The sequence below is a fragment of the Oppia nitens genome, unplaced genomic scaffold (assembly GCF_028296485.1).
Source record: "Oppia nitens isolate AA-2021 unplaced genomic scaffold, nextdenovo-longstitch-racon4-pilon3 scaffold17_pilon_pilon_pilon, whole genome shotgun sequence".
Taxonomy (NCBI): domain Eukaryota; kingdom Metazoa; phylum Arthropoda; class Arachnida; order Sarcoptiformes; family Oppiidae; genus Oppia; species Oppia nitens.
In genome coordinates, this window is record NW_026533196.1 from 1,655,922 (window position 1) to 1,674,656 (window position 18,735).

The 18,735-nt window shown below is 25.6% G+C and overlaps 4 protein-coding genes across 4 annotated transcripts; 1 reads left to right on the forward strand and 3 right to left on the reverse strand.

Moving 5' to 3' along the window:
• Positions 1-176: 176 nt before the first annotated feature.
• LOC128965549 (testis-specific serine/threonine-protein kinase 3-like) lies at positions 177-1,220 on the reverse strand. Its single transcript, XM_054312256.1, has one exon. The coding sequence runs from the start codon at positions 1,203-1,205 to the stop codon at positions 177-179; it is 1,029 nt and encodes a 342-aa protein (XP_054168231.1). The 5' UTR covers positions 1,206-1,220.
• A 1,603-nt stretch (positions 1,221-2,823) lies between these two features.
• LOC128965335 (uncharacterized) lies at positions 2,824-3,430 on the reverse strand. The gene has a single exon (XM_054312005.1). The coding sequence runs from the start codon at positions 3,320-3,322 to the stop codon at positions 2,846-2,848; it is 477 nt and encodes a 158-aa protein (XP_054167980.1). The 5' UTR covers positions 3,323-3,430; the 3' UTR covers positions 2,824-2,845.
• An 833-nt stretch (positions 3,431-4,263) lies between these two features.
• Positions 4,264-7,579, reverse strand: LOC128965313 (N-acetylneuraminate 9-O-acetyltransferase-like). Its single transcript, XM_054311979.1, has 11 exons — positions 7,259-7,579; positions 7,126-7,196; positions 7,015-7,049; positions 5,785-6,941; positions 5,581-5,726; positions 5,342-5,498; positions 5,093-5,277; positions 4,886-5,026; positions 4,746-4,823; positions 4,588-4,680; positions 4,264-4,530 (listed from the first exon to the last, which is right to left on the reverse strand). The coding sequence occupies exons 1-11, from the start codon at positions 7,395-7,397 to the stop codon at positions 4,279-4,281; spliced, it is 2,454 nt and encodes an 817-aa protein (XP_054167954.1). The 5' UTR covers positions 7,398-7,579; the 3' UTR covers positions 4,264-4,278.
• A 1,149-nt stretch (positions 7,580-8,728) lies between these two features.
• Positions 8,729-11,607, forward strand: LOC128965550 (beta-1,3-galactosyltransferase 1-like). Its single transcript, XM_054312257.1, has 3 exons — positions 8,729-8,764; positions 10,384-11,194; positions 11,266-11,607. Exons 1-3 carry the CDS (start codon positions 8,754-8,756, stop codon positions 11,605-11,607), a joined length of 1,164 nt encoding a protein of 387 aa, XP_054168232.1. The 5' UTR covers positions 8,729-8,753.
• Positions 11,608-18,735: the final 7,128 nt, after the last annotated feature.

Consider the following 18,735-nt stretch of genomic DNA (forward strand, 5'->3'; position numbering starts at 1 on the left):
ATAATTAAATATTAAATCTAAAAAAATTAATTTTAAATATTTATAAATATATTTTTAAAAATAATAAAGTGTTTTTATTTGAAAACATTTATAGTACAAGTTTTTTAAACATTAGTATTGAATATTGAATAAACTTTTACTGTATATATAATTTAATACAGTATTTGAATTATATATCATTTAAACCATTTGTGATCCAATACTTGACTTATTGTGTATCTCTTTTTGGGATCCGGTTCGAGATGTTTGCGAATCAGATCCTTAAAATTATCCGATAGCTTGTCATTCAAACCGTATTTACAGTTTTTCTGAAATTTGATCATTTTTTTCATGTCTTTGTCATCAAAAGGTAAATCTTTCTCAACCATAACATAGAGTACAATACCCATAGACCAGACATCGCTAATCATTGCATTATACGGTTCTGCGCTTAAGATTTCTGGAGCCGCGTAAGCAATACTTCCACAATATGTTGTACTCAATACTCTCTGTCCGGTTGTAGTGTCGAAACAAGTCCTCGAAAACCCGAAATCACCGATTTTGACGACTGTTCGCTCTTTATTTAATAAACAATTCTCACATTTGATGTCTCTGTGAGCAAAACCTTTTGAATGAATATATTTGATGGCTTCGGCCAACCCTTTATATAAACACTTTGTCTTTGTTTCGCCTAATGTCTCCTTTTTAAGCAGATCCAGAATATCACCTCCCTGAGCCAACTCCATAAACACATAGACTCTATTAGTGATAGTAAAAATGTTGAGCACAGCAATGATGTTCGGGTGCTTTAGTTTAGTCATAGCGTATAACTCTCGAGGAATGAACTTCTTCTTGACATCTTCCGAACACTTCTCTATGTTAATAATCTTAACGGCAATCGTCTCCTTTTCCTTATCAGTTGTCTTAAAAGCTTTGCATACCGTCGAAAATGTACCGCTGCTGATGGCATCACCAATGGTATAGTTCTTTTGCTTTAGCAAATTGATGTCATTATCCGGCAATTTAAATGTCTTGTCTTTATCTTTATCTTTATCTTTGTCTTTATCTTTGTCTTCATCGACATCTCGACATTCTTTGCTCTGACTTTGAGCTTTGACTTTGCTTTCATCATCTTTTTTATCAACACTTTTATCTTTGTTTTTAGTTTTGAGTTCATCACTACTTTTGGATTTATCCTCTGATACGGAACTTTGCGTTTTAGACATTTCATTGATTTTTATCAATTATAGATACAATAAAAATAGTTTTTTTAAATAATATTAATTTATTCTATTGTTATATTCTAATATTTAAACTATAAATATATAATATATATATGACTTGATAGGCACGCGCTTTCATACTAATTAAATTATTAAATTATTATAATAGTATCAGATTTACATATTTTGGTGACTAAAATATGTATTGATAATTATTTTTATAGTTATAATTATATATTAAATGTTATTTATTAGCAAAAATATGATATAACGATTAAATAAAAATTGTCAAATTGTCATCCTAAATTATATAAGACATCACTTTAATAAAATTAAATTAATACAATTATAACTGTATTAACAATATTATAAACTTTAAATAAATATACAAAATATAATTCATTAGAATTTATAGTAATTTGCTATTTAAATTAATATTGATATTGCTATTAATATTTTATTTATAAACAGTATAAATCTACAGAACAGTACATACTGTATAATAATTATCATAAGTTATAATTAAGTTTAATTTTTGAAGAAAAAATATTTAACAATAAGTATAGCTCCCGTTCCCAACATAATACCACCGATGAGAAGCATTGAAAAACTAGTTATTGCCATTGAATTAATTTCATTTTTCTTGATATAATTAAATTTTAATACTATCGATAAAATGATTAATGTGATGGCAATTAATGTGCAAATAAACCCATAAAATAATATTGTTATTGATTTTCCACATTTAAAGCACACTTCCATGACTTGTAAAACTATAAAACAAATACTATTTTCAATTAAATATAATATATTTTACAACTTTGAACTTATTATGTAAAAATTATTTTATAACTTTGTAAACTAAGTGCAATAATACTACTATAATATAAAATTTTGTTCAAAAGTATTGTAAATATTATTTGTTATATACACTAAAGTTTACATTAGGATTTGGCTTAATTTTAGGTTAAAATTTTTACATTTACCGGCAATTGATTTATTATATGTTATTTCTGTGTTTGACTTTAATAATAAACATAATTACAATTTATAGCATTTGAAAACTCATGAATTATAGCTTTATTGTATAAAAATAATGGCAACAGTTTATATTACAAAATCCTAGTAAATGTTATAATTAATTACAAATATTTACACTATTGTTATAAATTAGATGATTAAAGTGTTTTGACATTTTTAAAGATTCATTTTAATCTTAAATAATATATATATATATATATATATATATATATATATATATATATATATATATAGTTATCATTTAATTATTTCCTATAAATTATAAACTAATTGAAATAATATTTACATTAATTTTTTCAATATATTTATATTAGAATATTCTTGAACTTTGTTAAAGTATTAATTAAAAAGTTATCAATAATTAATATACAATAAAACATTGACGTGAGTGTCATTGAAATAATAGTAATAATATTAATCTAATATAGTTATCAAAATAAATTATAATTAATATTACTACTATTATAATAATAATACTGCATAGTATAGCAAAAAAATAATATCACAATTTTGATGTGTTCTGTGATAAAACATTTATCACAAAAAAATAATAGTCATTCACTAATAAAATAAACTATTGAATTAAAAATTTTATGAGATGCTTAACGATTGCCGCGAATAATTGAATTGATGACACTGATGGACACGGTATCAGTTTTAGTGGGATCTCTAGGTATCGTATCGATGCTATTGGAACTGTTGGACATTTGCGAGCCTCCAGCGGACGATGAGCCGGGAATGGCATTTACTGAGCCGCCATCAGCCGACTGCTTGACAATGGCTATCTGCGCTTTATATACAGCAAAGGCTAAAAAGCCTATTCCTACTAACATAACGGCCGCACCAAACGTGGCCACACATACCGTAATAATAGGTATCTTACTTTCAATGTCTTTAGTAAATATAAATTTGCAGAACAGTCCGCACACAATGATGGCACTGCCGATCAACGAGAAGAACCTTCCGATATGATAACTTCGGTGGTTAGACAACTGTCGCTTATCCTTATCGTAACGGCTCTCAGAGCGCGTGAAGAAGAAGTTACGGTTAAACTTTGTTTTTCGCGATATATTATTCATTCCTAATATTTTGTGTGTTTTATCACTTTTTTCACTTTTAAAAATCACATTAAAAACCAAAATTAATTTATAGGTTAAAATAAATAATTTATTGCCAAATATTATCAACAAATTATTGATAGATTTGTATTTGTAGACATTAAATAAAATTAATGGCAACTAAAAATAAATTAATATTACAAAAAAGTGTTGAACACAACTGCAATGTATTATAGATATAGAAGTTAAACTCTAAACTAATATTATTAGATAATTGCTATAACAATAGCTCTCAGGTAACTTTATATAACACTTTTAGTAGTATTAAATCTTATAAATAGTTTTGAAAAGTTACCCATTTTTTTCTCTTTATCAAATTCTATATCAAATATATGTAACATTTTATATATATTATATATATAAATTTATATACAAGCAAAATGAAACTGTTCAAAGTGTAATTTAATATCAAAACAAATAATACATTTATATTTATATACTGTACTATATAATATATAGCAATATAACACATATATTCTCAAATTTTATTTCAAAATGAGTTTTTTAAAGTATTTAATTACACTGAAAATATTAATAATATATACAGTATATATACATATACCGTATATGAGTTAAAAGCGCGTATAAAAACATATAGCATTTGATGTCATATAGTATATGACATATACTGTATTTCGTAGGCATTTCAATGATTTGTCTAATAAAACTATTTGTTTTTTAACTAAAATTAATTCAAATACACTAACACTATTGAAAATCAGCAATTTGTTTGGCACTGAAAAGCAATGATTTTGTAAAAATTAGTCAAATTATCATTAATCATTAAACATAAGCAGTAAATGTTTGACAATAAATATAATAAATATTTAATGTAAATAATATTTATAACAAAATCTACAATTTTCATAATAATTTCAATTTATAATTTCATAATCAATAATATCACAGATATTGGACTAAAACATTCCGTCTTTAATTCCGATAGGAATTAAAAATAGTAAAAATATGATTATATTTCTTGTCGTATATCTCCAATCAGAAGGAATGGCATATTTAACCATCTTTTGAGTCACTTTATGAATCTCATGGGCGATACATATAAATATAAATGATGTGATGACCACATTTAAAACTGGATAACTGGGTACCAGTACTAGGATTCCGTGAGTATCAGCCGCTAACCATATATGATATTGACATATAAATAGCTATAAATTTAATTAAAATAATTATTATTATAGAAAAAAAATTATTAATACTTATACTTCAAGAGATATTTTGCCGATTCTTGCAAAGAAAGTGCTGTGACGGACCCGTAACAGACCTGATATGTTACGCAATATTATGTATGAAACAATCTGCAAATATTTAAACAATTTTTATTTAATATCAAATATTATTATAGATTTATCAAATAGATTACCGGTATAAATGAAATATATGGATGTATTTCATTGCATTCAGGCTTATTGCGACACATCATTGTAAATATAACATACATCTAAAAACAGAAATATTAAATTAATTCAATTTATTACACAAAATATCCAAAATATCAATTACCATAATACCAGCAAATGATGCAATGGCAACAATAAATCCTATTCCTCTTGAAAACAGGTATCCGTGATGGTTGTCATCAATAATGTGATGCTTCTTAAGTAAATGATAGCCAAAAGCGAATAGCATACCGGCCGGAACACTCTACAAGTGGTTAATGACATTCAACCATATTTTACATCAAATATTATATATAATTAAAAAACTTACATATCTATCAATCTTCCATCTGAACCACCATTCTTTAATGGAGTCATCGGTGGTAACAAACAACGCCTTCCACGGACGCGTCAAAAAAATCTTTTCGAAGAATACTTCGGACATATATAGAATGGTAACAATGCTGAACAATACTACAAACTTCAATACCATATAAAGATATTGAATTGGATTCGCTAAATGTTATATTAAAATAATTTTTATTAAAACCAACTTTCACTGAACACAATCTCCACATACCTTCAGCACTGGCAGCCGTTACGTGTGGAATGGCATAAAATGTGGTGTAAATGACTAAATACCAGAACGAGATCAGCGGTACAAAGTAGTAGAACTGATACGGTCTGTTCATTACAAGACATAGACATACAACCAACAAATTTATGCGAAATATAACCTAATAATTACCACAATTAATGACAGTTTGATTGCTAAATAATCTTTGAGTTAATTCTTTATAGTTATCACTTAAGGCAAACCTTCCACAAGCGATGAAAACTAATGTCTCCTGTTTGCCAAAAATATGTAAAATGTCCGAAACCACTGAGGAATAAGTATGTCGTTACCAACACACGTATGTGCATATAAATGGTCAATACTTGAGAGGCACCGGTATAATGATAAGCTATTAAGATATTAATTTTAAATTCAGATACAGTTAATCTGAATATTATATGACAGACCCAATATTATCATTTGCATCCATCCTTTAAGTTCATCTGTTTGGTCGCGATGTAAGACAATAGTATGCGAAGATTCTTCTGTAAAGAAGAGACCCAAAGCAAAAACATAAGCAATTGGTAGGAAAAAGTTGGGTCGAGTGAAGTATTTATTTTCTTTCATAAAAAAGTTGGTTCTGTCGCATAGGAAAAAATAAAACATAATTAAAGCTATTTTTGCTAAACATATCATCAGTTCGGAGTATGATTTGATTTCTGTGTTCAAAACTCTTGGATTATTATTATCTGTTAATTCATCTAATTCTTCATTAACCAAAAGATGCCATTTATATGATTTTCTTGCAAAATATTTTCTATGAATTAGGATAACGGTTGCGATTACTATAAATAATGTGAAGACAATAAACACAATTATTTGCAATGTTGTCATTATTTCGGGATCACTACAACAGGTTCCGTCATTATAATTCATCTGATCGTTACAATACATATTAAATAATATTTGTGCGGCAAAATTAAGAGCCTTGTTATTTGTATGTAAGCCGTCCTCATTGGGATTACTCAGATCTGATGCATATCCCTGAGCCACGAGTCGAGCCGAGCTCCAGATGTGAACGTTATTAGAATTGCTATATTTAAGTATTTCCATCGCAGCCTTATTATATGCATCTATTTGTTCATTAGTAATCATAACCCTTCCGACATCCAATTTTTCCGATGACACTGGATCTTGAAGAGCCCAAAGTATTTTGCTGGAAGCGCTTAGTTTGTCCAAACTTGGCATAAGTAATGTGAGATTCTTGCGGTAATATTCAAGAGCTTTGACACTGGCATTGCTTGATTTGATTGAATGGGTGGCACTTCCCATCACTATAAGGTTAGGTCGTTCAGACACTTGCAGCGAAAGCCATTGGGTGAAAACTTTGGTCATCGATTCGTTGACAACTGGGTGCCAAAGGAAGCGCACATCAAGTTTAAGATCTCTTTCCTTATATTCTAAGTCATGGTGGGCCGGGTAGGCAGTGTTAATGAGATTCTCATTGGGAACACATGTCTTGATAAAGGCATAGTATAGTTGTCTTATACGGGAATCGCCTAAAAACACGATGTGATTCTTTCCGCCCCAATAGGCAATGTATCGCAAACACATCCGACTATCACTTTAGGTTAAGACATAATTTGTTAGTTTAAGACACAATCATATCAATTAAATATAAGTCATATATAACTTACATTTTATTATATGTATGAATCATACATCCGTACGGCTGACACAACAGTTAATATAACAATCAATTAATATCATTAGTGGACACATTAGGATCAGCGGTGAGTTTGTCATACCTGCCAAACACTATAATCGCCGAATCCATGAAAACTTCCGTCACTTAAGAGCCATTTACATGATTTAATACCTGACAAAATTATATAATAAACCAATTGGTGGTCACAAACAAATCAATTGGTCGACACTTACCGTAAGTCAAGTGCAGTACTCCGTGGTATGCAATCAACGCAATGACGACAAGCAATGCAATCCTTTTAGCATTTGTTGCGTTAAACTTACGGGTTATGGCGTCGTCTGAGGACTGACTGTCACCTAATGGTCCGGACATTGATTATCAAGAAGTGATCACAACTTATAAAAGGCTTAATCGATGGTAGAATCGGTCATCAAATCTAATCAATTGATTAATCCTTTTAAATAAGTTTCAAGTTATCAATCATTTAGTTATTGTTGTCATCAATACAGACATCAATACAGACATCAATAACATATAAAAACATTTTATTTGTCTTTTGTTTTGTTTTTAACAGTTAAACGACTCTAATATCAGTCAAAACAAACCGATAATTAAATATCTAATTAATTGTCAGCAAAAAAATTGTATACAAAATAATAAAATAAAAATTTGTTTCAAACAAACCAAACGGTTCACTGAAAATGTAACATAAGTTTTGATACTAATTATTACAATTGAAATCGTGTTACAAAAATGTCAATAAAATTGAGTAAATAATTAATTAGTTAATAAAATATTATAATTATATTAAAATTATATTAAAATTGATAATTTATTATTGAAAAACAATAATATTAAGCAATTATCTATTAAAATGTCAAATATATTGTTAAACAACTATTAATTTTGATATAATTGTTGTCTATTAGTAAACCCCTGGTGGGGGTCACCTGAAGGGGCAAATAAGTGATACATTTAACTGTTTTCAAGTGTAACACAATATGTGTTTATTATTAATATTAATAATAATATTATTGCTATTTTAGTGAAACACATGTGAGAGTGTCAGTCAAATTGATTTTTACAGACAAAATATGAGACAATATTATTGTTGTTGTGTTTGTTTGTATCAAATGTATGACAAATACTGTATATATAATATAAATGTATTTTTTATTAAAAAATATTTATAAACTCATTATTGATTTAATCGACACTCGAGTCTCTCTCTCTCTCTCTCATCTCATATCCAAATGAATTGATTGTGTTTTTTGTTTGTTTGACAAACAGTTTGTTCATCACAAGTGTTGTCCACAAAAAACACACAAATCTATCATTTGATTTCAAATTGCATTTAAATTAATTTTAATAATAATAACAATAATCCGTATAATTATAAAAATACATACAATTATGTGTTCATAAAACCCTAAGATATAACTACATGTCTAACCAAATATATGATAAAATCTATATATAATTTTTAAAAATCATAATTTAGTGCCAATTATTTATTTACATTATCTTTAAATATGTATATCATATATCATATGAATTTATTTTGTAGATTTAAAATTAATAATTAATATAATAATAATATTTAATAAAATGTGTTTAAATATCAAATACAATATAACTATAAAAAAAAATATGATTAATACGATATTAATGTTTTGAAAAAAGTGATTAATTGATTGATTTTTGATATCAACTCTAATAATTGATTAAATGATTTCAATGTATGTATTATTTATAATGTTTTTTTAATTTTCTTTGATTTTAATCGGTTTAACAAAACATATGATAATTTATTACAAAATCTAATTAACAATTTGCTTATAATTTTATTTTTATCATATTATATATATTCAAAGTTTCATATTTAAAGATTTTGTTTCTTTAATGTAATTCAATATTTTTATACGAATTTTAAGTATTATATATTATATATTAATAATTTTTATCATTAATATATTATGTCGCAAATTGTTGCTTTTATTTACAATTTTTATAGATTTATAAATTATGTTATATTGTAAATTACAATTTGTAATATAAAATTATAGTTAAAAAAATGATAATAAATAGATAGTAAAGATATATAAGGAAAAAATGTGAAAAAATAACTAAAAGTCAGTCATCGATCTGTTGATGGCATCAATTGACTGTCAAATACATTGAATAACATTTAGTTATAAATAAATCATTATTTATACGATTCAATGATTTTTATAATATAAATATATATTTTTCTAATCAAACATCAGTTATATATAAATATTAATTTAATATTTCTTTTATGATGTTATAATATGATATTTTGATGCTTTTAATGTATTATAGTTTATTATTAATATTTATTCAACTGTAATATTTTTTGAATAATATCTCAAGTATAGAGTAGTTTTATTAATATTATAAATAAATTAAGCATCATCAATGTCATTGCAATTATCTGTGTATTATCAAAAAAATATGCTAAATATAATTAATATTGTTAAATTCACAGTCGACTAACTCAATGATTCATTATAATATGTCATGTTTTGGCTGTAATTAATGCTTTAATTATATAGTTTTATGTAACTTATATTATGGTATAAATCATATATATATTTATATACATGGAAATGATAGTTAAATATTGATTGCATTAAAAATTATTGAATAATTTTGTTGTTGCGGTAAGTCATTAATATTTTATTCATTAATGTTATACATATAATATTATAATAAAGATAAAATTTTACTGGATAATTATTTTTTGAATTTAGAGATATATTAAACTTTTATGAAATATAATATTTATTATTATGTCTATGATAATGAATTAGTCCATAATTTATTGATTATTCAACGACTAAAAAATACATAAAAACTCATTAATTTGCTTAAAATGTAAACTTTATGTGATATCATAATAGTCTTCACATGTGTTCACAACTTTACTGTTGTTATTATCTTCTGTTATAAAATTATTATTGATTTTCAATGCATTTTGAGTGACTATTTCTAAATTTTATTTATTTTTTGTGACTAATATTACTGAAAATCATAAAAATAATTTCTATTAATATAGCTATTTATTTAATGTTTGATGAAATACTGTATATTATCATTATATCCAATTTAATGTTTTTTCTTCTAAATTATTGAAAGATTATATAATGATTGATATTATTATTTTTATTGAAACTTATAGTATATTTGAAAATATATAGTATATTTACATTGAAAATTCTCGATAAAAAAAAGTAATTAATTGATATATATATATAATATTAATTTTGATTATTTGATAAAATATATTGATTGAAATCTCACGATATATATATCCTTATATGTTTATATATTTCAGTAACTATTATGACTCTAAGCCGAGTCTATTATTGAGATCAACAACAATACTATCGACAAAACAGATGAAATCATTTGCATTGGGAATCATACTGTTTGCTGGACTGACCTACATGTTTGTCATCAATATCTATATGACCACAAATGAGATGATTGAAGCGACAAAACCCATGAAGAATGCTTATCACATACAAAGAATAAATTTGACGACAAATCCATACGATATCTCCAGTCTAATGAAGGATGACTTTAAGACACTTATCGATATAAAAGACTTTAAATTTCTAATGAATACTAATCGATGTTCTCTTGAATTTCCTGAACTCAATAATAACGGAAAACTCGGTTCAGATGATGAAATATTTTTGGTTATCTTTGTCCACTCGGCTCCCAATCATTTCGATAAGCGTGAAGTCATCCGTAAAACTTGGGGTAATGAAGCAAACCTTAAGACCATACGAATGAGACTTGTATTCCTCGTCGGTATGGTTACCGATAATTCCGTCCAAAAGAATCTAATCAAAGAATACGAACAATACTCAGATATAGTTCAGGGAAACTTCATCGATAGCTACCGGAACTTGACGTACAAACACGTAATGGGCCTTAAATGGGTTGTCTATCTCTGCCGGAATGCCAAATATGTCTTCAAAACAGATGATGATATTTTTGTCGACATCTTTCAATTGATCTATTATTTGAAGGGCACGTTTGGTAACTCATATCCGCCAAAGAATCTGATTAATTGTTATGTTATTAACAATCCGTATCCAAAGCGAAGCCAAAGAAGCAAATGGAGAGTCACTTTTAAGGTTAGATTTAAAAATTTTTAGTTTTAAATTTACTAAAAGTTTTGCTAAAGAAATAATTATTTACATAATAGGAATATCCAGAAAAGTATTATCCGCCGTATTGTTCCGGTTGGGGTATCCTTATGTCACCCGATGTTGTGTTCAAACTGTACATATCTTCGCGACAATTTTCCTACTTCTGGGTCGACGACGTCCATATATCGGGAGTTTTAGCCCGACATATAGGCGTTACCCACACCGATATGTCAACCAAGTTGGCTATCGGTGATCGTGAAATTGAACAGTGGCTGTCCAGCGATAAGCTGTCAATACCACCGCTGTTTGGACACCCGGACAGTGATACACAAACTATATATTCCCTGTGGAATAAAACAATTAAATACTATAGATTTAGGTATAAATATGTAAATTAATTATTAGGTTTATTATTTTAGTTAATATTTTAATTTAGTTCATTAATTACTTAATATACAAAATATTTAAAGTGTTGTGTGTGTTTCCAGCAATTAATTATTATTATTATTATTTTGAACATTTGTCTCTCACTAATATTTTTTTAGCAATTGTTAATTATAATATATTTATTTAATATATTATGATTATTAACCAAATAATATATGATAAAACAAATGAAGTCAAAAGCAATTTTATGCAACTAGTTTTATGATAATTGAAAGTGACTTAAAACAATAAGATTATTTTGAACCCATATTTGGTAATATAATTAAATTTAAATATCTAATGCACGAATGGCAGCACCCGTGTGTGTGTGTGTGTGTGTGTGTGTGTGTGTGTGTGTGTGTGTGTGTGTGTGTGTGTGTGTGTGTGTGTGTGTGTGTGTGTGTGTGTGTGTGTGTGTGTGTGTGTGTGTGTGTGTGTGTGTGTGTGTGTGTGTGTGTGTGTGTGTGTGTGTGTGTGTGTGTGTGTGTGTGTGTGTGTGTGTGTGTGTGTGTGTGTGTGTGTATGTATGTATGTATGTATGTATGTATGTATGTATGTATGTATGTATGTATGTATGTATGTATGTTTGTATGTGTATCGGTGTATTTATCTATTTATTATTACAAATTTATTTACTCCTTATAATAATAACATAATATACTTATATACTGTATCTGTGATAAACCTTTTGTAAAAAGCATATTATTTACTATTTGCTCATTTAGTTGCATAAATTTAAGTATATTTGTTTTATAATTTAATTGTGGTAATTTATTATTTAGATTTTGTAACATTTTGTTATTTGCTTAAATTGAAAATAATGTAATAATTTAAACAGGCTAATGTACTCAATATACAACAATGTACAAGTTTAAATTCAATTTTTATTTCAAATTTTATTTATTATTAAACTCAATAATCTACTATTATTATTAAAATATCAAGTCATTTTTTATCTTAATTAACTTAAATGTATTTTTTAAAATTATCAATGATTTTTTTTGTAATCTTATAGTTTTATACTAGGTAACATTTTGTTTTTATTTTGATGAATGTAAATTATGATTTAATTTTACAATTTCATAAAAAGTTCATTCTATATACTGTAATGTAATGTAAATTAAGTTTATAAATTAAAATATTATTTTGTAAATTACCGGTAATATGAAAATTAAAAAATTACACTCATAAAAAATACTGTAATTATAATAATTTAATTTATTTTTTATTTATTAAGTCATTAATAAGAGATTAATGATGGGATAAAAAACAATGATTTATTGATAAGTTGTGATGAGTAGTAGTAAATAGATTCGCATTTATTTTCATGAAATTTGTTACACAATATTATCAGTACTATTGATAATGTAATCAAATTATTGACAACAAAAAGTATTGTCGTAGAGTTTTTTAGTTAGCAATTCAATGTCTCCGTGAAATTCATGAATATAATGATAATAAATGAGAATTATTTTACCATTACTTACAATAAATTATTTTTCTCAATATCTCATGTTTTATAGTTATTAAAAATAGTATTGTAAATTAATCTATTTATTATTGTAATAATTGAAAATTAGTTAAAATAAAATATAATTATATATATATAACATTTTATGTTAACAATAATTGTGAAGACCAAATAAAATTGTACACAATTGTATGGTTTATAAATATAAACTATTAATATATTAAATTTATTTCTTAAAAGCGAAAATAATTTTCTGTTTTAACGCCAAATTTCTTGTTATATTATTTTTAAACTTAGAAAATACTTTTTATGAATACTGTAAATATAAAAAAGTGTTTTATTTTGTTAAAATATTTCTTCTCTATTTTTAATTAGCTGTAAAAATTACAAACAAACTAATTATTTTTAGACAAATTAAAAGCATTTTTATTGTAAACAAAAATTATTTGAAATAAAGTTAAAATGAAAATCATATTATAACCGCATTCTAATGTTTTTATATATTTTTTACAACTCATCAATATTTCTAAAAAATAATTATTAAAAAAGTATGCATAACTTTATTTATTATTAGAAAAATAAAATTTAAGACTTAAAAAAGATTGCATTTTTTAGATTATATATTTTAGTTAATTTAAATTATTTTCATTTATTTGTTTATCAACATTACATTAGACATTAGTCTCGTATGATTTGAATTTGTCATCAAAATGTTTATACAGTAAATAAAAAATATTTGGCATCGATTAACATTGCAGTATTGAGATGACAAACTATTAATATATAAGTTATATATACCGGTATATCATATATACAGTCTATTTGAAAATATTTACAACTAATGAACTTGGTACTTGTTTAAATTAAATATTCGATATGTTTTATTTAGCATGCTAAATTCAATGTCGTTTCCATAGTTATTTAGCAAAAAAAAAAGATTTTTATATTTTTATATATTTATTTTATAGTACAAAATTTAATATACAAGTTGTATAATACAATACATAAAAAATCATTATTTTAATTTTTTTTATTGACGTCTATTTCAATAGGAAAATATTAATAGCAAACCTTAACATTATAACAACATATACGGTACCAAAAATACAATCTATACATTTATGTCTATTAGTAATGCATTAAGATTGCAAAATCATTATATTGAATATTCATTAATTGTGATATTGAACTTATATTTATAAATTAATTTTGTATTCATATATTTTACTGTCTGTTTGTATAAAATATTAGATAAATGTTTGAATTGTTTGAATTGTTTGTCATCAATTATTATCATAATTAAATAATAATAAAGAAAAAATCTGAATCTTTTATAGATAAATAAATGTTTGGTTTTTATGGATTAATTTTGTTGAAAGAATGTTATTAAAAAATACCTATTAATGACATCCAATACTAATGCGACAAATGTTAACCAATGCCCACAACAGGCATTCCTACAGTTGCCGCCGCAACCATACGTAGCTCCGGGACTGGCATTTCCCGATAATAATAATACCAAATTTTTGGGAGTCTTTACGGCATCGCATCTCAGCCTTTGTTTATTAATTTCGGGATTCGGTCTAATAGTTACCGGTCTGTTAGGTGTTGTCACCCGAGCATCACTCGATCAAACAGCCTTTCAAGCGGTCGGCATTTCATTGATATGTTTTGGTATTTTGTTGATTATAATTGCGGTTTCAATATTCATATTTGCCATCCGTTGGGGCAGAAAAAAAGTACAAGTGATGGACAGACCCGCCAACTCTCAAATGTATAACAATGCACCGATAGCTTTACTACCGGTGCAAATGCCTGTTATGAACGGAACTGTAAGCAATGGCACTCAAAGTAACAATTTTGAGTCTTCACAAAATAGCTTTAATATTATCAATGCGAACCAAACCAATGGATTGAATCAACAATTTTATACAATACCTATTTCACAAGGTTTTATGCCGTCGGGTCAACAATACTTTTTGGTCAGACCATCAGCACCTCCAATGTCACCGGAATCTATCTTTCAGTAATTTTATAGCTTTTCATAACATTTATATTAATTTGTTATTTGATTTCATTTGAATTACTGATAATTATAAATAGCAAATATTTGAAACTTTTTTTCTAATGATAGCCACTATAGAGATAATCATATAATGTATTTGTTTCCAAAGTAAACTCATATTTTATGTCATTAGTGTGTGTGTGTGTGTGTGTGTGTGTGTGTGTGTGTGTGTGTGTGTGTGTGTGTGTGTGTGTGTGTGTGTGTGTGTGTGTGTGTGTGTGTGTGTGTGTGTGTGTGTGTGTGTGTGTGTGTGTGTGTGTGTGTGTGTGTGTGTGTGTGTGTGTGTGTGTGTGTGTGTGTGTGTGTGTGTGTGTGTGTGGGTATTACACAGCAATGATATATATTTTATTGTAAAACCATTTTGTTTGATTGCTATTACCTATGAAAGCGTGAAATTATAAGCAACTTTTATTTGATTAAAAGTCGTTTATTCAGGGAGTGTGCTGTGTCTGTGTCTGTGTGGACAGTAATTTATACAAAAATTAGATGGTTTTTATGTGAATAATAATTTTTATTAGTACCACATCTGAATAATGTCTTTATTAAAAATTTAAAAACAATGGTTATATCGTGTGAACAACCAGGGCTTAAATGGCTAATCATATTTACAATACTAACCATTGTGTGTATTGTAAACTTGATTTTGGCTATATATTTGCCACTGAGTTATTGTAAATCATTTATGTTTAACTGCGAGGAATTGGATAAAAATGGTCTCTATTGGGCTAATATAGCGCTAACTGTATTCATATTCCTGGCACTGGTATTCCTACTCTATTATGTGTTGCGAATGAGGAAACTCTGGGAGTCGAGAGCTGTCCGACAAAAGGCCAGAATTGAGATGAAGAGACGGATAGACCCGATATATGCCTCAATCGAAACCAACAATAATCACACCGATTGCTAAATTATACCTTTCCTTACATATCATAAATATTTTTAATTAATACTTTATACTATTTTAAAGTTTTATAAACACTCATAAAATTCACAAAACATTTGTTATTTATTTGATTAACATTTGTTTTATATCACATTTAAGTATTTATATGAAAGTTTTTATATATTTTTTTCTAATAATTAGTAATTCGTATGAAAAAATAATTTTAATCTAATTTATAATTTTCATTGCAAACAATTTTTTGAAAGTTGTGTATTAAAAAATACCAAATATATATGTAAGTGATTAGTGTTTTTTGTGAACAAATTCTGTATTGTATTGTATTAATCAATGATTTTTAACTAATTATTGAATGTAAATATACTGTGATATCAAATGAAAGATAATTAGTATGTTTTCCAAATAAAAAATGTATTTTTCTATTTGTATATATTTCTGTGCGATAAAACCTTTTTTAAAAAAATTAATTTATTACAGATATTTATACAGTAGTACTGTATGTTTTATGTTTTATCAATGAAAATCGAGAGCTAAAATCACAACAAAAATGTGTTAATCGTTTTGAATGTCGAACTGATATTTGAGAGCAAATAAAACACAAACACACACACATATATATAAACATTTATATATATATATATACCATCACCACCACTAACCTAACTTTTTGTTATTATTTTGAAGCCTACACTACCTGTAGAGTCGGCACCAATTTATGTGTAAAGCCTTTTCCACTTATTTGAACACTATTTGCACTGTTAGTAGTCTTCATAAAATGACATCTTATGGATATAAACCATAATAATAATAATGACAAATATAGATAAATAAAAAAAGACAACAAAATTATGGCTTTTGAAACCAAACAAATAAGAAAACATTAGTGAAATTATGTAAATTTTATTACACCTACAATTTGTTCAAATATATTTTTGTTTGTATTTTCTAATTATTGCTATTATATCATCAAAAATCAATTTTAGTATACAGTTTTATAAAACATTATAAAAAAGTTATTCCCACAATAGTAACTGATAGATAAATACATGAGTATTGTAAATGGTTACGTCAAACTAGGAGACAGGTAAATGTAATCCGAAACAAAATATATATATATATAAATCTTAAATGTTATTTGAAAATCAGAATCAGATTATTGAAACATTTATTGTCAAAATTAATAAAAAATAAAATAAGTTTATGACGACATTCAGACATTAAATAAAGTAATTTTATGGAAAAATTGATACAAACCTTTGATTGTCACCAAATTTAACACATTTATGTAAACATAAATAATAATACATTTGGGTTCATATGTAATATTTATTTTGTATTTTTATTTTTAAAAGAAATATATTACAATAAAATCTAAATTAATGTTAAAATTTCAATGACATCTTCTACAATATTTATAATGATATATTTATATATTTATAAATCAAACATATTTTATTACATATAACATTAAAGGCACAGATTTTGTCAACTTTTTTATAATAATAATACTTAGGTTTTAAAATAGAGTATACGTTTACAAAAAATTTTTAATGAATACATTTTATACAAAATAAAATATAAACTCAATAATAAACAAATTCTGTGATAAAATTAGGTGCGATATACAGTATATTAGGGGTTCATAATTGATTTTTTGGCGTTATGTATATAAACTATTAAAATGTATTGATATATCATATATTTCAATGTAGACTCAGATGTTTTCTGTTATAAATCGACTAAAAACGGATCAATAGACCGATAAAAAAAGCTCAAAAAAGTATAACAAAATTTTTAATATTCATTAATTATAAAAAAGTTTTTCTAAGTTATGATTCATTTACTTTAATATATTTTTTCTATCTCTTCTAATATTTCAATAAAAAGGGAACACATATTATTATTATTACATAATATGTATAAGAATTAAGGCAACAATTTTGTATTTTTTATAAATTTAAAATATTAACATTTATATATATATATAATACATCTTTATTAATAGTATAATCAAAATTGATAATCAAATGCCTGTTTGTCCTCTCGTTTATCATATATTTGCAGTCAATTTGAAAATTTAATCAAAATGTGTGCCAAATCTGTCACTTGATTTCACAATATATTAATTAATCGTTTAATCGTTTAAAACAAAAAATCTGACATTTTTTGCACCTTTGACTGAGAATTTTGTTATTATAATAATTAATTAAATGATAATTAAAAATAAAAAATAAAAAAAACTATGCAAAAGTTTTATGCAAAATTCACAAAAATATATAAATATTTACAATAAAATTCATCCGTAATACTGATGCAAAAATATATTTTCTTTAAATAATACAATAAACTTATTTATCTAAACATTTAATTATAAATATCAAATAATTTTTAAAAATAAAATTTTAAACAATTTCTAATGGGAAGAAAATTGAAATAATATAATAGTAATAATTTAAGACATTATTGGGAGAAATTATTGCATTAGTATTGCACTGAAATATATAGTTTTTAATGTAAATTTAATTATATAATGTAACAACAGCTCACTTATTAAAATCCTATATAGAGACCAATTATCTGTAATTATATAATAAATGAAAAGTACTGTTTCATTGTAATAGTTATGGCACTAAACCCTATACTTGAATGAAAAGGGAAATAAT